This window comes from Patella vulgata, chromosome 1, assembly GCF_932274485.2.
Source record: "Patella vulgata chromosome 1, xgPatVulg1.2, whole genome shotgun sequence".
Taxonomy (NCBI): Eukaryota; Metazoa; Mollusca; class Gastropoda; family Patellidae; genus Patella; species Patella vulgata.
In genome coordinates, this window is record NC_065879.2 from 92,658,095 (window position 1) to 92,680,331 (window position 22,237).

Below are 22,237 nucleotides of genomic sequence, written 5' to 3' on the forward strand. Positions count from 1 at the left end.
AATTAATAGACATAATTAAAACATTTGAATATCTTAAAAGAGTCCAAATTAAAAGGTAAGCTTATAAAAAGTAAGATATGATCTACATGAAAGAGTATTAAAAAAATTAATTTGTGATACATGTGCATTACGATATACTATATTATAATATCAGTGGTAGAAGTCTAGCTTTCTTGTTGAGACATTATCCCATGAAAATAAAAACAATATAAACATTCAGATGGTGATACATCTTGCCGAGACATTATCTATGTCATAAAAATATAAAAATATTAAAAACAAAATCACAATAAGATCAAAATTCATATCTGTTACTTTTTAATATGAAATTAAAAATGTTCACCCACCGGTTTAAAATAAATGATAAAAAAAAAGAAACCATTATCACATTTATCAACAAATATAAGATTTCTAATACATGTATCTTACAAAAACAAACAATAATAACAATATAAAATAATCACATTATTCATATGCGATATTTTTCAAAATAAACAAAAACATTTGACGCATCAGGCCACTTCTTTCAGGTAGAAAATGTTAAAAATAAAATAAATATTATCACAAATATTGAAATAACAAAAATAAGATTACTAACACTGATTTCAAACAATAAATTAAACTAACTTCTATGATTCATACCAAATTTATAATAATTATGGACTTTCTTGAGAATGCTGAGAAACAGTCAGTTTCAAGCCCCCCTTTTTATAGTCCTCATGCAAATTGTATGAGTAGGCCTATATATCATCATCATTTGTCTATTTTATGTTGTACCAAGTAATATCAGGGATCGCCTTTGGCTAGGTTTGGATTTGGATGAGTATATATTATGTAGCTTACTTCTTCAGCTACAGTTCCTGAAAAAAAAATCCAAGGTGGTCAACAACATTCACAATTTTTATCCTTTGTTAGTGAAATGTCTGGCTAAAGTTTGGTTGGTAGCTTTAGTAACATTCAATATAATAAAAAACCCTGTCCAAATCTAACATCATTTTTTTTACACTGAAGTCTGGGGGGGGGGGGGGGTAATTATGGTCTGAACCCTGATCAACCACGAGTTACCTCCCTTTAATTCCACATGGTTCAATTTCAGCCATTTTACGAATTCCTACGGGGGATACGGACTTAACAAATGGTCAAACTAAGTAGTTAATGAATTGGGCTTTCCAAATATACCAAAATCTTGAGCGTCGAGGGCCTTTTTCGAAAATTTCTCTCAACTTCAAATTTTCAATTCATGAAAAATATCAGAAAATCTTACCTCAGCTTCTCAAAATCCTACTCGACAGCAAGTTCATCTATTTTTCTCGATGGTAAACATCACGTGGTCAATGTTTGACACTTTGAATATTCATGACAAGGCGTAACACGACGTATACTTTTCTCGGTCAACTTTTTGTGATGTCTGTAAATAGTACAGCCAGCGCTCCTAGCGGCGTTTAGCATCGCTAGTAGAAATCATGATTTGGTCGTAGATTTCCAAAGATGGGTAATTAAAGTAGCTAAGTCTCTAACTCAATATCATCAAAAATCTTCGACATTGAAAACACGAATTATTTGTCAATTCAAATCAACATTGGTCTTCAGTCTTGTGATCTTACAGGGAAAAGATGGGCTTCTGATATCCAATATTCAAGACAAAATAAACATTTTACTATTGGTACAAGGGACTCAAAGAACAGGGATAGACATATTCCACAAGTCATGTCAAATGGTGACGCTATATTCATATCTGGAGAGAATGCGCAATAAATACCATCGGTGTAGACTGGAAAAACCAGACGCTAAAGATTGCCATTCATATGAGACTTCTGGCGTATTTCGCCGAACATAACTGATTAGAAATTACAGTAAAAACAGGTCCCAAATATTAGTGATTTAGCTCCTTTAATATAGAAATTATCAATTAATGTAATTTATCAAAATTGAATATGTACGCCAAGCCTACAGAAAGAATTAATGTGTCAAATATATTTGCAATTACCATTTCAGTTACAGATACATGTAGCATGATTTTTAAAAATATCCATGTGTTCCTCATTCTGGAGGGTTTTTTGTCAGTATTGTTTCATATAAGATAATTAGTGTGCTTATCAGAGGGTGAGGTAACAACTAATGAAGTAATATATTGACCATCAGTCGATTTAATCATATCCATGACAATCTAGAAATCTATAGAAAATAAAGAAGCAGTATAAATTGCTAGGAAGGTATATTTTCTCCCCGATACTTATTTTAGCAGTGTCTCAATTGAAATGAGGATTCAGCAATCCACGTTCAATATATACTTTATTTCCGAAAAAATTAAATGTCATGTAGAAAGATTGGATAGAAGCTGTAAGATTGTTTACTTATTTTAGTTTCGTATTTGACTTTAAAGATGGGATCCCGTAAAAGTATTTATCGGGTGGTTATTTCCAATAAAAGTATGGTAATTTTGGTATATATGGAAGGTAGCGATATCCAATCTTACGAGAAATATACTGGATTCCCCGAAAAACACTCATGGAGCGTATACAGGACAAAAATGTAAAGGTTCCCCTAATCAACAGCCCAACGATTAGGAATTTCTGCACGCGTGATGTCAAAGGTCACACGCGAACATTGAGCGCTTGACGTACAAGTTGATAAACTTTATGAAGAGTTAGACGTACAACACTTTCTGAGATAAAAATGACGGAAAAAGACGCAGGTACAATTGTGATGTTTGTAGTAAATCATTTCCACACTGTGATACTCTAAAGAGACATATGAAAATTCATACTGGAATAAAACCATATAAATGTGATATTTGTAATAAATCTTTCTCCAATAATGATAATCTAAAGAAACACCTTAAAACTCACACAGGCGTGAAACCTTATAAATGTGATGTTTGTAATAAATCATTTGCTCGTGGTGGTACTTTACGGGAACACATGAAAAGTCATACTGGCGAGAGACCTTATAAATGTGATGTTTGTAATAAATCATTTACACAGAGTAGTAGTTTAAAGGCACACATGAGAAGCCATACAGGTGAAAAACCATATAAATGCGATGTTTGTAGTAAATCGTCTAATACTAGTAGTAATTTAAAAATACACATGAGGATTCATACAAGAGCAAAACCTTATAAATGTGATGTTTGTGGTAAATCATTTCCACACTGTGATACTCTAAAGAGACATATAAGAATTCATAATGGTAAAAAACCTTATACATGTGATGTTTGTAGTAAATCATTCATAGCGAATAGTAGCCTACAGATACACATGAGAACACATAAACCTCATGAAAATTCATACTGAAGAAATAACGATAAATTTAATGTTTGTAATAAATCTTTCACTAATATGATAATCTACAGAATCACATGAAAACTCACACAGGCGTGAAACCTTATAAATGTGATGTTTGTAGTAAACCATTTACTGATACTACTAGTGTACATAACTCATAAAATATAGATATACCGGGTGACACAAAAAAAAACATTCATCAATAAAAATCGAATAACTTCCACAATTTTATTTAGATTACCACCAAAATTCAGCTACATTAGGTTAAGTCTATGTAGCAGACATCTCCAAAGTTTCAAGTCTGTACCACAAAAACGCTTTGTTTAACTGGCGCTGTACACTACATGGTGTATGGTCATGTTATAGTACACTACATGGTGTATCGTCATCTTATAGTACACTGCATGGTGTATGGTCATCTTATAGTACACTGCATGGTGTATGGTCATGTTATAGTACACTACATGGTGTATGGTCATGTTATAGTACACTACATGGTGTATCGTCATCTTATAGTACACTGCATGGTGTATGGTCATCTTATAGTACACTGCACGGTGTATGGCCATCTTATAGTACACTGCATGGTGTATGGTCATCTTATAGTACACTGCACGGTGTATGGCCATCTTATAGTACACTGCATGGTGTATGGCCATCTTATAGTACACTGCACGGTGTATGGTCATCTAACAGTACACTACATGGTGTATAACAATCTTATAGTACACTACATGATATGAAGGACGGGGCCGGGGTTGGATGGCCGAATGGTTAGCATGCGCGCGCTGTATCATACGATCTGTCATTGAGTCAACTGGCGGGGTTTCGATTCTCCGGTTGTACGTAACAAGGAGTAGGGTCGCCTGTACAACCTCATGGATTTTCTCTGGGTCCTCCGGTTTCCTCCCACTGCTAAAGACCCCTACGTTCAAGCGAATGATTGAAATAAAATTGAACCATGTGTTAGTCCCAAAATGACCTAGTTTGTGTCGAGTGGACGTTAAACCCCATTTCTCTCTCTTTTCTCTATGAAGGACAAGTTGATTTAATTAAGACAACTTTAACACCGTATACATGAACCATCAGAACCATATTAGACCTGTAATATATGAACCATATTAGACCTGTAATATTAGTACTGTACTGTATATGACATCCTGTAATCATATGATATATAAGTCCTGTAATCACATGAAATATAGATATATATGAACCTGTAATCACATGAAATATAGATATATATGAACCTGTAATCACATGAAATATAGATGTATATGAACCTGTAATCACATGAAATATATGTAATCACATGAAATAAAGATATATATGAACCTGTAATCATATGAAATAAAGTTATATATGAACCATTATATCTGTTATTATGACTGATACAGTGTCTGTAGCATTAATTGGGTTGACTATGATATAGTGTCAGTAGCATTAATTGGTTTGACTATGATACAGTAGCAGTAATTGGTGGGGCATGTTATCAACATGTCACAGAAGTTGATGGTCTACAACTCTTGTTACATTGTGGTTGGCCTGAATGTCACAGAGACGTCAAATATCCTTGAGACAGAGAAGTCAGATGGGTTTAACAGCTACTTGACACAAACTAGGTTATATCGGGACTAACATAGACTACAGTTTCATTTTAATCATTCAACTGTGGATCCATGTTCAAACTAAATGTGGATTGTTATAGTTTCTTTAGCCGTTTCATTTCGGTCATTCAACTGTGGGTATGGTTCTTTAGCAGACCTGGAGGACAGCAGGCCACCTTACTCCTTTTTACAGGATCGCAACCAGGTCAGACCTCTCTCTCTCCCCCTCTCTCTCCCCCTCTCTCTCTCTCTCTCCCTCCCCCTCTCTCTCCCCCCTCTCTCTCTCCCCCCTCCCCTCTCTCTCTCTCTCTCTCTCTCTCTCTCTCTCTCTCTCTCTCCCCCTCTCTCTCTCTCTCTCCCCATCTCTCCCCCTCTCTCTCTAGTTTATGAAACTAAATCGTCACAAACTAGACAATCTGGTTAAAACAGATCCAATTTCGTTTCGTTTTTTATAGTTCAAAATTTCGTTTTTACTTGTCTTTACTACACTTGGATCTGGGCCCTTATTCACGAAAACTTAAACTAAGATACAATCGAAATTTTAAAGAAATACTGCAATTCGATTGGCTGACTAGTAAAAACAATTTGCATATATCCAATTTGCATATTGGTCAGCCAATCGAATTGCAATATTTCTTAAAATTTCGATTGTATCTTAGTCTAAGTTTTCGTGAATAAGGGCCCTGGAAGACTTGTTATTTAACTCGTGTTCTGCTTGAAATGAGTGGTCAGCCAATCAAATGGTCTGTCGAATCGAGCGTTTGACCTTTTTTGCGCGGAACTGTGGGTAGACATTACCAGCGACAGAAATCAAAACAAAGCAAAAGTAGATTTTAAAAAGCATGGCGGTCGCTAATTGGTTAATCGAATGACTGACGTAATGGGGTCAAATGTCGCTTGCATTCGGCAAACCTCAGCAGATTCCAGTACCCTACATCTAGCCTCGGCTATATGACGAAGTCCGCCTTTGGAACCACTTTCAAGTTCCCGAATTACCAACGGCGTTGCCCATGACGACGCCTATGAAGAATGTTTTATCATACAAATATTTCAAAGTCTGAAGCTGTTTTTCTTTCAAGTTTATCCAATTTTCTTCAAACAAGGACAACTTTACACTGAAAATTCTAAACACGCTCCGAACGACGCAATTTTGATAACTTCTTTTTAAAAGCGGAATGTTTTCGTAATAAGTAAACCGGTGTCCCATCTCAATTGTATAGGCGTAGGTACATATCTCTTACCGTCATACAGCAGAGTCTAGATGTAGAGTAACGGAATCTGCCGAGGTTTGCCGAGTGATGTCGCTTGCTTGGTACCTGAAGTCATAGAACGTGAACTCCCACCATACCTGTACACTCGGCAAACCTCGGCAGATTCCGCTACTTTACATCTATATAGTTCTATATTTTAATTAGATTGTAAACTAGACTACCAATATTAAACTAAACCAAACTAAACTACACGGTAGCACAAACTGGACGTTTTTTGATGAATCTTGGTGGTATTCAACACTACCCGGTCGCTAGTACATGCAGTGTGCTATGATGGAAATTGTGTCTGGACAATGAACAACAATTGAATTCCAGCTGTCAAAGGAGTTACTCAATATGCATGTTTTTTCGACAGGTTGTTAATGAAGAAATCAGCTAATACACATTTACAGAATGAACTCGAAAACAATTCTACACTTTTTGTTTCATAAGGAAATAGCTGTTGATTTTCACGTTTTTTGCCCATAAAATATACTGATATGCGAGTTTGCATATGAACATGAATTGTTCGTGTTGGTTTGATCCACGTCTATAATCATAATACAACCTTGAAATGTGATCCCCCCGGAGGCCATATTAGGTTAATTGTTGAAATGTTTTGGTGTGAATAAGTGACACAGAGGGGCGCTAATCGACATGGTAAATAGGATTTTATTATATGATTAGGGTGTCTTAGCAGTCAAAATTTGCTCTTTTAAAACTTGAACTCACTACAGCGAATTTACACGCTTTCAGTGACTACTCTACTCCAGAGTGTCTTGAGGTTTCGTTCACTGTAACCGCAAGATTCCTGAAGCAGTCTTAATTTAAATTTGGAGCGAAGTCCCACTAAATTGTTGGCTCATCAAATAGCCACGACCTGAAAGACGCGTCAGTCGATAAATTCTAAATGCATGTCCTACCTTATTGTGTGATCCACCTCTGAACAACAATAACACTTACTGACAAACAAAAGTTGTTCAGTGAAACAGGTGTATCCGATATCACATTTGCCAACATTCTTTCGGTCGCCATGTTGGGATAGTTTTACCTTATTTTGACGTCATATCCTCCACATTACAATTTGAGGACCCCTGTTTTACGCGAAACAAAGTGCATTTTTGTACAATATTTCTATGGATGCGTATGTACTGTAGAGATTTTATATTGGGATAGAAGACGATGTTTATTGAAGGAATAATTAGGTTGCTCTTCACACGTAGTTGAAAATACACAAAGTCCATTGAGAACTTAATAATTATTTTCTGCATGATTAATTAGTAGGCCTAAATCATAAACAGTGCTTGAAATTAGGATTCTTCTACATCGGCACCAAAAATTTATAAATGCTGTGGCTAAAATTAGCCGACAAGGCACGGCTGCCTTTCTTCAATTTTAACAAATACTGTTGTCATTTTCCGTCACTGAACGTGCAATTTGTATATCTGTAGATAGACCAACGGCCCCTGCAATGATTTTCCGTGTCGATTAATCTGGTTCTAATTGGGTTTGGTGGTACTGTCATAAGTATAAAATTTACAGAGTTTTCTTGGAGTACCGTAATAAAGTCATCAAAATTTGTTTTCCTTTCGATCTTTAGTTATTCCTGTTCCCAACGGTTGCTATCATGTCAATAGGTACCAGCAGCCACCCAGTTATCTGAGTGGAAAATCTCTAAATTGTCCAAATGTAGCATCTTTTCAACAGCTTGTAGTTTTTTTTATTTATTTGTGTATATTGTTCAAAATTATACTGGAAATATGGTGAAATTTCTGGCTTTCAAATGGTGTTAATTTTATTGACTTCCAAACAACATTTGATGAAACAGAGTAATTAGTATAACACGGATTAATCTTGTTAACTAGTACCGCAGGTCGGCATCATGCCGACTTTCAGTCCCGACCTCATCTCAGGTGAATTCAAAGCTGTTGAACCATAACTAAAATTGATTCATCAAATTTACCACGGCTCTACCATAACCTTCTATAATAAAAGCTATATTTTAGAAAGTGAGCATTCTTATGAAAAAAATGAACTATAAGGGTAGGCTTGGGACACTATTTACAACTAAATCTTGCATTTCTGAATTATTGACCTAATCCCAAGCCCAGTCGCCCCTGAACGACTGTATGATATTGAAAAGTTATTACCAATGCATTTCATGCGTCTGCACGTATATAAAAGGCATAACTTTTTGATACGTGTACAATTTGGGCTATTTTTATTACTGTGGCAGTCTGTGTTTGCTTCAGCTTTTTCTTTTTACGACAGTTTTGCCGTTGCCGTGGTAAATTATAGCATTGGCGGTATGATTGAGATTATTATTTATAAAATGTTATTAAATGTTCATTACAATATAAATCCTTAAATTTGTCGGTGTTCGTAGAATGTTTCATCGCTACCGGTTGATTATGATACCTTCTGTCTTGTCAATGTCACGTGACATTTTCCGGCTTTTTCTATCTATAGAGTTGAAAATATATATAATAAAGCATCGCGTCTTGTATCACACACACGGCAACTAAAATAAAAGGGCCGAGTGCCATTTTAAGTAAGAGACTAGAGAGGATGCTTTGTTCACAATTTGAATAATATTTTATGAAAAGATATTTGGCTGCCGAGTCATTTTGAACAGATATCGGCTATGCAAATATTGGTAAAATTTCTTCTGATAGGCCACTCATCGGCCGATTAGGCTACTGAATTGTGAAACCAATAATCGGACCATCACTAAAAATAAATTTAAAATTATCGCCTTTAAATTATAGTCTCATGATTCCGTTTAGTTTAAAAAATTTTGTTTGTAATGTGCATCATGCCAGATTTCGATTTTCGCCAATATAGGTCATTTCCTGTTTCACTATGTTTTGTTGGTTGTAGGCGAAGATTTTTGTGAAATCTCTTAAAATAGACAGCAAAAAAGATTTTTCGAAACATAGAGATGGATACGATATGTAAGTTTAATGTGTTGGCAGTGCAGATAACTGAAAATTGTGAATTTTGCTGTCCGCTGAAAGAAGTAAACTATACTGATGTCCAAAAGAAAGTATACGCACTAAAAGTATGACTAAGTTTTGTTTAGATTAAAAACATTTGATAAAGCATTACTGAGTTTGTCTCTTGCGTCCAAACTCAACATTTCTAAGCAAAATAAAAATGTGAAACAAATTGACACTCTACCCAAATACTGTATACCATGCCTGCATTGGCCTAGAAAGTTCATCCAGATTTTCCAGCGTGGTTCCCCCTTGTCAGTGATGCAGGACGGAGGGCCTGACAAGGACAGCTGTCTAGTCGTTCGGATGGGACGAAAAACCGAGGTCCCGTGTACACATTGGCATGCACGTAAAAGATCCCTTGACAGTTGGAATTCGATATAAGAGTAGGCCGTAGTGCCGCTGTCCGGGCAAAATTTCCCTCATAGCACACTGTATGGCGTATGGCCGTCTTCATTAGCCCAGTTCGGAGCAGAACAGTAGGACGTTAAACCCCATTTCATTTCAGATGTTAGTTGCTGGGGGGGTTGGATGGCTGAATGGCTAGCGTGCGCGCTGAATCATAAAGTCTGTCATTGAGTCAACTGGCGTGGTTTCGAATCCCCGGTTGTACGTGACATGGAGTAGGGTCGCCTGTCCAATCTCGAGGCTTTTCTCCGGGTCCTCTGGTTTCCTCCCACTGCTAAAGACCCCTACGCGCAAGAAAATTATTGAAATAAAATTAAACGATATGTTAGTCCCGAAATGACCTAGTTTGTGTCGAGTGGACGTTAAACCCCATTTCTTGCTCGCTCTCTCTCTCTCTCTTACTTGCTGGATTAGCTAAACAAGGAGCATGAGAATACTGGTACTCTAAATATAAATAGCCATCGGACGTGAAATTTTCAACAAATCTATCAACTATTAAAGTAACTAAGTCTCTAACTCATTATCATCCAAAGTCTTTGACATTGAAAACATGAATTATTTGTCAATTTAAATCAACATTGATGTTGTGATCTTACTGGGAAAAGATTTAGTACAAAATAAACATTTCACCATTGGTATATGAATCGTGTACCATAATGCGTTTCGGTGCTATTTGTAACAAGGGACTCGAAGAATGAGGCTAAACATATTCCACATATTCTTATCTGGAGAGCATGCGCAATAAATAGGCCTACTATCAGTGTAGACTGGAATAACCAGACGCTAGAGATTGCCATTCGATTGAGACTTCTGACGTATTTCGTCGAACATAATGGATCTGAAATTAGTATAACAGAAACGATTGAATGTAAATCTATTTATATAGCTTACATTCATATTACATTATTATAATTATTACAATTTCTAGGTCCCAAATATAAGCGATTTAGCTTCTTTAAAGCCATAAAAAAAATCTATTGTTAAAGATTCTGAATAGCATTAATATTTAGCTGTTTCGTTGTTACAGCAGCTTTAGAAAATTACGTTGGTAATATTTTGGAGAATAAAACTGTTTAAATTTTGTGTTAAAAACCCTTAAAATCCTCTACCTTAGGACTGAGCAACTAACTCAATATACGTGATACATTTTCAAACAACTTAAACCCATCAGTCTTTTTCTGGAAATGGAGACTGGTGTCACAGGCTGTATTATAGAGTGTCTGGATAAAACCAGACTTTTATTTTATAAATATAACGTGTAGGTGAAATTTATATATATCCCATGATTATCTTCCACTCATTGATCCTAAATTGAACCCATATACTACCGATTAACAGACGTGTGTACATGTTTTCTATTAGTTAACGATATACTTTGTAACCATAGACAATGGTAACTATAGACAATTAAAACCACAGTATCACTATGTAAATATTTATGAATATACTATACTGTGCATCTTTATACAATGACATTATTTATGAATAGTCCCAAGACGGACGAAAAGTAATTTAAAATGTTATTAAACCAGTGTTGAAATCAGTTTGTGTCGGCATATCTTTTATCTTTTCATCGTTTACCGTGAAACAAAGTAGTGCAGCTTTATGGTTGTGCTAATATTTCTAGATATACATATATAAAAACGGATGGATATATTACAAGACGCTAATGACATATATATATATATTACAGGAAACTAATGATGTTATACTTTCATATATTACAGGATACTAATGATGTTATATCATTTATATATTACAGAAAACTGATGATGTTATAATTTTATATATTACAGGAAACTAATGATGTTATAACTTTTATATATTACAGGAAACTAATGATGTTATAACTTTTATATATTACAGGATACTAATGATGTTGTAACATTTATATATTACAGGAAACTAATGATGTTAGAACATTTCATCAGTGTTTTGTATGTAATGAGATTTTTCAACAACATGATGATTTAAAACAACACAATAAAATACATGTTAAAGAAGAGCAAACAGATGATGTAGATGAATATTGTCATGTTAAAGAAGAGAAAACAGATGATGTAGATGAATATTGTCATGTTAAAGAAGAGCAAACAGATGATGTAGATGAATATTGTCATGTTAAAGAAGAGAAAACAGATGATGTAGATGAATATTGTCATGTTAAAGAAGAGCAAACAGATGATGTAGATGAATATTGTCATGTTAAAGAAGAGAAAACAGATGATGTAGATGAATATTGTCATGTTAAAGAAGAGCAAACAGATGATGTAGATGAATATTGTCATGTTAAAGAAGAGAAAACAGATGATGTAGATGAATATTGTCATGTTAAAGAAGTGAAAACTGATGATACTGAAACAGTTCATCAGTGTAATTTATGTGATGAGAACTTTAAATCTGACACTGATTTAGAGGAACATTGTGAAATTCATCATAAAATAGAGTTAAAATCTTGTAATGATAGTGAGTTGAAAACATGTAGTGATATAGGCCTGCAGTTAACAGACTGTCACAGTCATGTAAACCTACAATGTGATGTTTGTAATAAAAATGGTAATCAACAAAGATGCATGCAGAATCATACTAGAGCAAAACCTTATAAATGTGATGTTTGTAATAAATCATTTGCTGATGGTAGTAGTCTACAGTCACACATAAGAATTCATACTAAAGCAAAACTTCATAAATGTGATGTTTGTAGTAAATCATTTACCACTAGTAGTAATCTAAACAAGCACATGAGAATTCATACAAGAAAGAAACCTTATAAATCTGATGTTTGTAATAAATCATTCACACACCATGGAAACCTACAAAATCACATGGAAACTCATACTGGAAAAACACCTTATAAATCTGATGTTTGTAATAAATCATTCACAGAGAAAGGAACTCTTCGATCACATCTAAGGTTTCATACTGGAGGGAAATCATATCAATGTGATATTTGTAGTAAATCATTCAAACAGAGTGGAGGCCTACATAAACACATGAGAAGCCATACTGGTGAGAAGCCATATAAATGTGATGTTTGTAGTAAATCATTGGCTCATAGTAGTAGTTTACACACCCACATGAGAATTCATACAGGTGAAAAACCTTATATATGTGATGTTTGTGGTAAATCATTTTCACAGCGTGCAACCCAACAGAGACACATCAAAAATCATGCAGGTAAATCATTTTCACAGTGTGTAACCCAACAGAGACACATCAAAAATCATGCAGGTGAAAAGCCATATAAATGCGATGTTTGTAGGAAATCAATTGCTCGTAGTAGTCTACAGACACACATGAGAATTCATACTGGCGCGAAACCTTATCAATGTGATGTTTGTGGTAAATCATTTAGTCATAATATTAGTCTGGATAGACACATGAGAAATCATTCTGGCGAGAAGCCATATGAATGTGATGTTTGTAGTAGATCATTCAACCAGTCCGGAAGCCTACAAAGACACATGAGAATTCATACTGGTGAAAAACCTTATAAATGTGATGTTTGTAGTAAATCATTTCGTCAGAATGGTGATCTACATAATCATATGAGAACTTGTAGTGGTGAGGAACCTTATAAATGTGATCTTTGTAGTAAATCATTCATAGAGGGTGGAAGCCTACTAAAACACATGAAAATTCATACTAGGAAAAAACCATATAAATGTGATCTTTGTAGTAAATCATTCATAGAGGGTGGAAGCCTACTAAAGCACATGAAAATTCATACTAGGAAAAAACCATATAAATGTGATCTTTGTAGTAAATCATTCATAGAGGGTGGAAGCCTACTAAAACACATGAAAATTCATACTAGGAAAAAAACATATAAATGTGATCTTTGTAGTAAATCATTCATAGAGGGTGGAAGCCTACTAAAACACATGAAAATTCATACTAGGAAAAAAACATATAAATGTGATGTTTGTAGTAAATCATTCACCTGGAATAATCATTTACAAAATCACATGAAAATTCATACAGGTGAAAAACCTTATAAGTGTGATGTTTGTAGTAAAACATTCACTGAAAGGGGTCATCTACAGGTTCACAAGAGAATTCATACTGGTGAAAAGCCATATAAATGTGATGTTTGTGATAAGTTATTTAGTCGTTGCTATGTTTTACAGAAACACATGAGAATTCATACTGGCGAGAAGCCTTATAAATGTGATGTTTGTTGTAAATCATTCAGACAGGATGGAACCCTACTGAAGCACAGGAAAACTCATACCTGAAAGTAACTACATGTACCTTTCAAATAATGTCATGCCATACTATGAGACATACTCAGAAAAAATGTCAACATGCACGTAAAAGATCCCTTGGCAGTTGGAATTCGATATAAAGAGTTGCCTGGGCAAAATTTCCCTCATAGCACACTGTATGGCGTATGCCCGTCTTCATAAGCCCAGCATAGGAGCAGAACAGTAGAACGTTAAACCCCATTTCATTTCTTTATAACCTATAACCTCCTTCCTCAATGTTCTTTATAACCTATAACCTCCTTCCTCAATGTTCTTTATAACCTATAACCTCCTTCCTCTATGTTCTTTATAACCTATAACCTCCTTTCTCAATGTTCTTTATAACCTATAACCTCCTTTCTCAATGTTCTTTATAACCTATAACCTCCTTCCTCTATGTTCTTTATAACCTATAACCTCCTTCCTTCCTCTATGTTCTTTATAATCTATAACCTCCTTCCTCTATTTTCTTTATAACCTATAACCTCCTTCCTTCCTCTATGTTCTTTATAACCTATAACCTCTTTCCTCTATGTTCTTTATAACCTATAACCTCCTTCCTCTATGTTCTTTATAACCTATAACCTCCTATGACATATTCATCATATGACAAAAATCTCTGGAACAGCTTTGGGAGTAAATCAAAATACTATCACCTTTCAATAAATTTAACAGTAAATGTAAGTGAAAAGGGTATTGACTATTGAAAGTTTTTAATGGAAACAATTTTAAAAGCATCGGTAAACTCGCAATCAGTGTGTTACTAACTCCTATTTAAAAACCCTTTTCTTAGATTCTACAAACCATTCACTTTGAGAATGCATTTTTATACGCCCACATTTTTATGTGGACGTATACATGTATTGTCGTTGCCCTGTCTGTCCGGACGTCCACAATATTTATTCAATTTTGACAAAACTTAAAATATAGGTCTATCTTCCAAAGACCTTAGTTCTTTTCGCTATTGGCATATATCAGACCATAACTTCATGGATTATGGCCCCTGATTGTACGAAAAATCACGTTTTAGCTTATGGACACTCTAGAGGTCACAATTTTCTTCTGAGTGTGATGAAACTTGAAATGCATGTTTATAACCCAAAGATCTTCGTTCCTGTCGATATTTGCACATATATAGGATCGTAACTTCCTGAATTATGGCCCCTGATTGTTTGAAAAATCGCCTTTTTAGCTTGTGGTCCCTCTAGTGGTAACAATTATTATCCGATTTAAAAAAACGTTAGACTATATCACCGTTACACTGTAATTATGTTTAAGTTTGAATTTCGTGAAAATCGGACCAAAACTGCTGGACAAAATGGCCACCCCTCATATTCAAATAGTGTATATATGGTATATCAAGCTTGTGGACACTCTAAACACAGTTTTGATCGGATTTTGATGAAACTTGAAACACATGTTTATAACCCAAAGATCTTGGTTCCTTTTGATATTCGCGCATATCAGATTGTAACTTCCTGAATTATGGCCCTTGATTGTATGAATAATCGCGTTTTTAGCTTGTGGTTCCTCTAGGAGTCACAATTTTGACCCAATTGAAAAAAAGTTTGAATGTTTCACCATTACACCCTAATGACCACCGAGTGAGAATTTTGTGAAAATTAGACCAAAACTCTCAGACAAAATGTCCGCCCCTGTTTTGCAAATAGTGTAAATATATGGTATATCAAGGTTGTGGACCCTCTAGAAGTCTGAATGTTGATCTGGTTTTGATGAAACTTGAAATATAGCTTTATAACCCAAAGATCTTGGTTCCTGTCGATATTTGCGCATATCGTATCGTAACTTCCAGAATTACATGTATGGCCCTAGATTGTACGAAAAATCGCTTGTTTAGCTTGTTCTCTATCCATATCTTGCAAAATGTGGGCGTATCCTGCCTGGTTATATTTACAAGAATACTCTTGCAATTTTCTGTTGTGGTTTTCCCTTGTCAGTGGGCCTGGCATAGAACAGTATCTAGTCATGGTTTCCCCTTGTCAGTGGGCTTGGCATGGAACAGTATCTAGTCAATGGTTTCCCCTTGTCAATGGGCCTGGCATGGTACAGTGTCACAATTGAATGTCCAGTACATAAAGCATGATATTAAAGACAGGTTCATTTAATTAAGGAGTAATAGAAAGGCAGCTTTAACATATATTAACCATATGAGTACTGTAATCACATGAAATATAGATATACATGAACCTGTAATCAAATGAAATATAGATATATATGAACCTATATCACATGAAATAAAGATATATTTTAACCATATATAAACCATGTTATGTCTGTAATCAAACGAAATAAAGATATATCTGAATCATTTGTCCTGTAATTGGTTTGTCAGTAGCATTAATTGGTTTGACTATGGTCCATGTTGATAACATGATATCATTATGGTTAAGGCCAGCTCTTGTTACACAAAGTTAGCCTGAATTAGTACTCGGAAAATCTCCTGGAGAGAAAGATATGAAATGAAATGAAATGGGGTTTAACGTCCTACTGTTCTGCTCCGAACTGGGCTAATGAAGACGGGCATACGCCATACAGTGTGCTATGAGGGAAATTTTGCCCGGACAGCGGCACTACGGCCTACCTCAGTTTTCCGTCCCATCAGAACGACTAGACAGCTGTCCTTGTCAGCCCCTCCGTCCTGCATCACTGACAAGGGGGAACCACGCCGGAAAATCTCGATGAACTTTCTCGGCCAATGCCAGCGTCTCTCACCCACTTAGCCACCGTGATCCCCCATAGAGAAAGAAGTGGGTTATTTTCGGGAATAACAAATGGTACAGTTTTAATTCAATAATTCAAAATTGCACGTGGAAAGAAATTGAAGAACCAGGAGAAATCCCATGCAGATGGACAGGCGACCCAACTCCTTGTCTCCCTACTCCTCGTCACCCTGGGGGGTTGGGTGGCTGATTGGTTAGCATGTGCGCGCTGTACCATAAAGTCTGTTATTGAGTCAACTGGCGTGGTTTCGAATCCCCGGTTGTACGTGGCAAGGAGTAGGGTCGCCTGTCCAACCTCGTGGGTTTTCTCTGGGTCCTCCGGTTTCCTCCCACTGCTAAAGAGCCCTACGCGCAAGCGAATTATTGAAATAAAATTAAACCATGTGTTAGTCCCGAAATGACCTAGTTTGTGTAGAGTGGACGTTAAACCCCATTTCTCTCTCTCTCTCTCTCCTCATCACCCCACTCCTTTCCACCCTGACCCTACTCCTCCTTGCCAGGTAAAAGTTAGTGGTAGACACCACACTTATGTTAGTCTTAAAATAGTTTGTTCGTTTCGTTTATTCTGTGAGTCACTCTATTTACATGTAAATACAATATGCAAACCTCCCATTTTTAGGCAGGCACCCTGGATATAGATGAACATTATATAAATATTTAACAAGTCATTTGTGTTGGGTACCAGGTAAAAGTTAGTGGTAGACACCACACTTATGTTAGTCTTAAAATAGTTTGTTCGTTTCGTTTATTCTGTGAGTCACTCTATTTACATGTAAATACAATATGCAAACCTCCCATTTTTAGGCAGGCACCGTGGATATAGATGAACATTATATAAATATTTAACAAGTCATTTGTGTTGGTCTGGTCGATTGGTCCGGTTGAATGGCATTGCAGTGCAACTTTTTCCTGGGGCTTGTTGCTGAGTGTGTGGCCAATGGATGTTTTCGTATTTCTAGGCTTGATGAAAAAGGCAAAGGGGTGATAATTCCATTTACTGGTATATCGCTAATTTTTAGCCATTTTAATTGAATATTGAAAATATGGCAAGCAGTATTCTAGTCTTGAGTACATGAGGGTAAATACAACCACAAGGAACTTGTCACCTGCCCCACACAGTAATTGATGTCAAGCAGCAAGAAGAAACTGTCATACGTGATATGACACGGTCAACAATATTTTCTCTTTGGATTGTGAATTATTCGGGTTCGGTTGATCCACGTCAAGAATCAAGATACAACCTGAGAACAGGATGTAGCGGAAGTGATTATTGATGAACGGTGGTCATGTTAATTCGTTACTGATAAAATTATAAACACAAATTGTAGAAGTGAAAAATCAACATGGTAAGATGAGATTTTATTGTATCAGATCTCTCCTAAATAAACCACACATACAGAAAGCTTAGACCAGTATACATACACAATGTTTATTTTGTATTTTTAGCATTTTTTCGACCAATCTCCAATAACATTACTGTCTGAACCATCGTAAATGACTTAAACGGATTTCATCGATTATGAACAAACTACTGAACTTGGGTTATTAAAAACTTACCTGTGTGTTTCAAATCAGCTCCCGTTAAATAAAATCCATTGCACAACTAATTATCCCAACAAATAAAAAAGTTCTTTCTTGAAAAATTGAAATCCCACAAACTTTTGGCAAATAAAAAAACCAATATGGAAGCTGATTACATCACACTTCGGGAGATATCATTTCGTATAAGGGGTGACAGATAGCAAATTGAAAAGATTTTCGGTACTTTATGACAATTCAAGTTTGGTTTAAGAATAAGCTATAAGTCTTATTGAGTTTGAGCGTTCACACACATAACTATCCGTATTCTTTTATTTTGTTACCGTCTTTTACATTCTAGTAAAATCTCTGCAAAGTTTATAACTTTACCTTTTGAAATATTTTGTTTTAATTATTTGATTAGCGACTCGGATGGGATAATTTTCTTTTGAACACACATGCCGCACAAAAACAATTACATTCTATATTACAGGAAACTAATGATGTTATAACTTTTATATATTAGAGAAAACTAATAGTGTTATAGCTTTTATATATTACATGAAACTAATGATGTTATAACTTTTATATATTACAGGAAACAAATGATGTTATAACTTTTATATATTACAGGAAACTAATGGTGTTATAACTTTTATAGATTACAGGAAACTAATGATGTTATAACTTTTATACTTCACAGAAAACTAATGATGTTATAACTTTTATATATTACAGGAAACTAATGATGTTATAACTTTTATATATTACAGGAAACTAATGATGTTATAACTTTTATATATTACAGGAAACTAATGATGTTATAACTTTTATATATTACAGGGAACTAATGATGTTATAACTTTTATATATTAGAGAAAACTAATAGTGTTATAGCTTTTATATATTAAATGAAACTAATAATGTTATAACTTTTATATCTTACAGGAAACTTATGTTAAAACCCTTCATCAACATGATGAATTAGAACAACACAATATAATACATGTTAAAGAAGAGAAAATTGTTGATGTAGATGAATATTGTCATGTTAAAGATGAGAAAACTGATGATATAGTTGGGTATTGGCATGTTAAAGAAGAGAAAACTGATGATGTAGATGGATATTGTCATGTTAAAGAAGAGAAAACTAAACATATTGAATCAGTTCATCAGTGTAATTTATGTGATGAGAAATTTAAATCTGACATTGATTTAGAAAAACATTGTAAAGTACATCATAAATTAGAGTTTGAATCTTGTAATGGTAGTGAGTTGAAAACATGTAGTGATGTAGGCCTACAGTTAACGGACTGTCACTGTGATGTAGGCCCACAATCTGATGTTTGTAGTAATACATTTATTCGAAACGCTAATGGACACATGCCAAATGATACTGTAGAAAGACCTTATAAATGTGATGTTTGTAGTAAATCATTTACCAATAGTAGTCATCTACAGAGACACATGAGAATTCATAATGGAATAAATCCTTATAAATGTGATGTTTGTAGCAAATCATTCACACATCTTGGAAATTTAAAGGCACATGTGAGAATTCATACTGGTGAAAAACCATATGAATGTGATGTTTGTAATAAATCATTTGCTCGGAGTAGTCATCTACAGAAACACATGAGAATTCATACAGGTGCAAAACCTTATAAATGTGATGTTTGTAGTCAATCATTTAGTCAGAGTAGTAATCTACTAAAACACAGGAGAATTCATACTGGCGAAAAACCTTATAGATGTGATATTTGTAATAAATCATTCGTACAGGGTGGAGACCTACATAGGCACATGAGAATTCATACAAGTGAGAAACCTTATAAATGTGATGTTTGTAGTAAATCATTTACAGAAGGCGGAAACCTACAGAAACACATGAGAATTCATACTGGGGCAAAACCTTATAAATGTGATGTTTGTAGTAAATCATTTAATCAGAAAAGTAGTCTACAGACACATATCAGAACTCATTCTGGAGGAAAAATTATATAAATGAGATGTTTGTAGTAAATCATTCTCACAGGGTGGAGGCCTACAGAAACACATGAAAACTCATACCTGAAAGAAAGTTTATTAATAAAGTCTTATTCATGTAATTAATATTCAGTTTAATATGTAATTTAAGATTAAAGATGGGTTCCCAGAAAAGTATTTATCGGGTGGTTATTTCCAATAAAAGTATGGTAATTTTGGTATATATGGAAAGTAGAGGTATTCAATCTTACTAGAAAATTACTGGATTCCCCGAAAAACACTCATGGAGCGTATACAGGACAAAAATGTAAGGGTTCCCCTAATCAACAGCCCAACGATTAGGAATTTCTGCACGCGTGATGTCAAAGGTCACACACGAACATTGAGCGCTTGATGTACAAGTTGATAAACTTTTTGAAGAGTTAGACGTACAACTCGTACACCAAGGTCCTGTGTACACATTGGCGTGCACGTAAATGATCCCTTGACAGTTGGAATTCGATATAAGAGTAGGCCTTAGTGCCGCTGTCCGGGCAAAATTTCCCTCATAGCACACTGTATGGCGTATGCCCGTCTTCATTAGCCCAGTTCGGAGCAGAACAGTAGGACCATAAACCACATTTCATTTCATGTGATTACAAGTTCATATATACCTTTATTTCATGTGATTAGGTACATATATTTATTTTATGTGGGGGGGGGGGGGTGTGGATGGCTTAGTGGTTAGCACGTGCGCGCTGTATCATGAAGTCTGTCATTGAGTCAACTGGCGTGGTTTTGAATCCCCAGTTGTACGTGACAAGGAGTAGGGTTGCCTGTCCAACCTTGTGGGTTTTCTCCAGGTCCTCCGGTTTCCTCCCACTGCTAAAGACCCCTACGCGCAAGCGAATTATGGAAATAAAATTAAAAACCATATGTTAGTCCTGAAATGACCTAGTCTGTGTCGAGTGGATGTTAAACCCCATTTCTCTCTCTCTCTCTCTCTGTGACGTATAAAAGTTTTGACATCATTAGTTTTCTACACTGGTTGTGATTTTAGATTAATAGTATAAATGTGATACAAGAGACTAGCAAGGAACAGTGTCTAGTCGTGGAATCCACTTGCCCTTGTCAATGATCAAGGATGGAGGGTCTGGCAAGAAACAGTGTCTAGTCGTGGAATCCATTTGCCCTTGTCAATGATCAAGGATGGAGGGTCTGGCAAGAAACAGTGTCTTGTCAAATACAATCTGATTAGACTACAGATCTATATTTCGTTTCGTTTTTTTATACTTTCGATGGCCTACACTACATGAAGATCTGACTTGTTGTAGTGATAGGTCGTGTAAGAGGTCATACGAGCAGCTTTTGAGCTTATGACGTCCGACATTGATTAATCAATCAGCGTTGACGTTTCTAGTGGTTTACCCACAATTCCGTGCATGGCATGCCAAGAAGTCGCGGTAATAGACTCTTTCATTGGCTAATCCCTCATTTCAACCAAATGCCGGTTATATAACAACTCTTCCAGATCCTAGTGTAGTAAAGACAAATGAAATGAAATTTTGAACTATAAAAAACGAAACGAAATAGGATCTGTGTTTTAATCAGAGTGGTCGTACCCATGGCACGAAAAACTACATGCACTGTGTATCATTGGTGTGTACAGTTGCAATTCCTGGTAAAAATTTCCATCTTATAGTACATGGCGTGGTGTATGGCCATCTTATTGGGGGGGGGGGTGGCCGAATGGTTAGCACGCGCGCGCTGTATCATACTGTCTGTCATTGAGTCTACTGGCGGGGTTTCAATTTTCCAGTTGTACGTGACAAGGAGTAGGGTCGCCTGTCCAACCTCATGGGTTTTCTCCGGGGCCTCCAGTTTCCTGCCACTGCGAATTATTGAAATAAAATTTAACCATGTGTTAGTCCCGAAATGACCTAGTTTATGTCGAGTGGATGTTAAACCCCATTTCTCTCTCTCTCGCCATCTTATTGTTCACCATGCACCATATATTGTACAAGCTGCTTGTTTTCTATCAGTTTCGACACCTAACTGAGGTTACTTACAAGATCTGTAGTTCTTCATGATATCTGCATTTAGTAGTGGGAAAATATATATAGATATACTAAACAGCAAAAAAACGTCAGTACGATTTTAAATTTAGTAATGGGAAAATATGTATAGATATATATTTATTGTATTGTTAGGGTGCCCTAAG

The 22,237-nt window shown here is 35.5% G+C and overlaps 2 protein-coding genes across 2 annotated transcripts in view; one reads left to right on the forward strand and one right to left on the reverse strand.

Annotated features, from left to right (window-relative positions):
- LOC126818321 (zinc finger protein 664) overlaps positions 1-22,237 on the reverse strand; it is a 312,810-nt gene that overhangs the window by 172,468 nt on the left and 118,105 nt on the right. The gene's annotated exons all lie outside the window — the stretch shown is intronic.
- On the forward strand, positions 17,772-20,202 carry LOC126818514 (zinc finger protein 239). Its single transcript, XM_050545982.1, has 2 exons — positions 17,772-17,879; positions 19,000-20,202. The coding sequence occupies exons 1-2, from the start codon at positions 17,877-17,879 to the stop codon at positions 20,053-20,055; spliced, it is 1,059 nt and encodes a 352-aa protein (XP_050401939.1). The 5' UTR covers positions 17,772-17,876; the 3' UTR covers positions 20,056-20,202.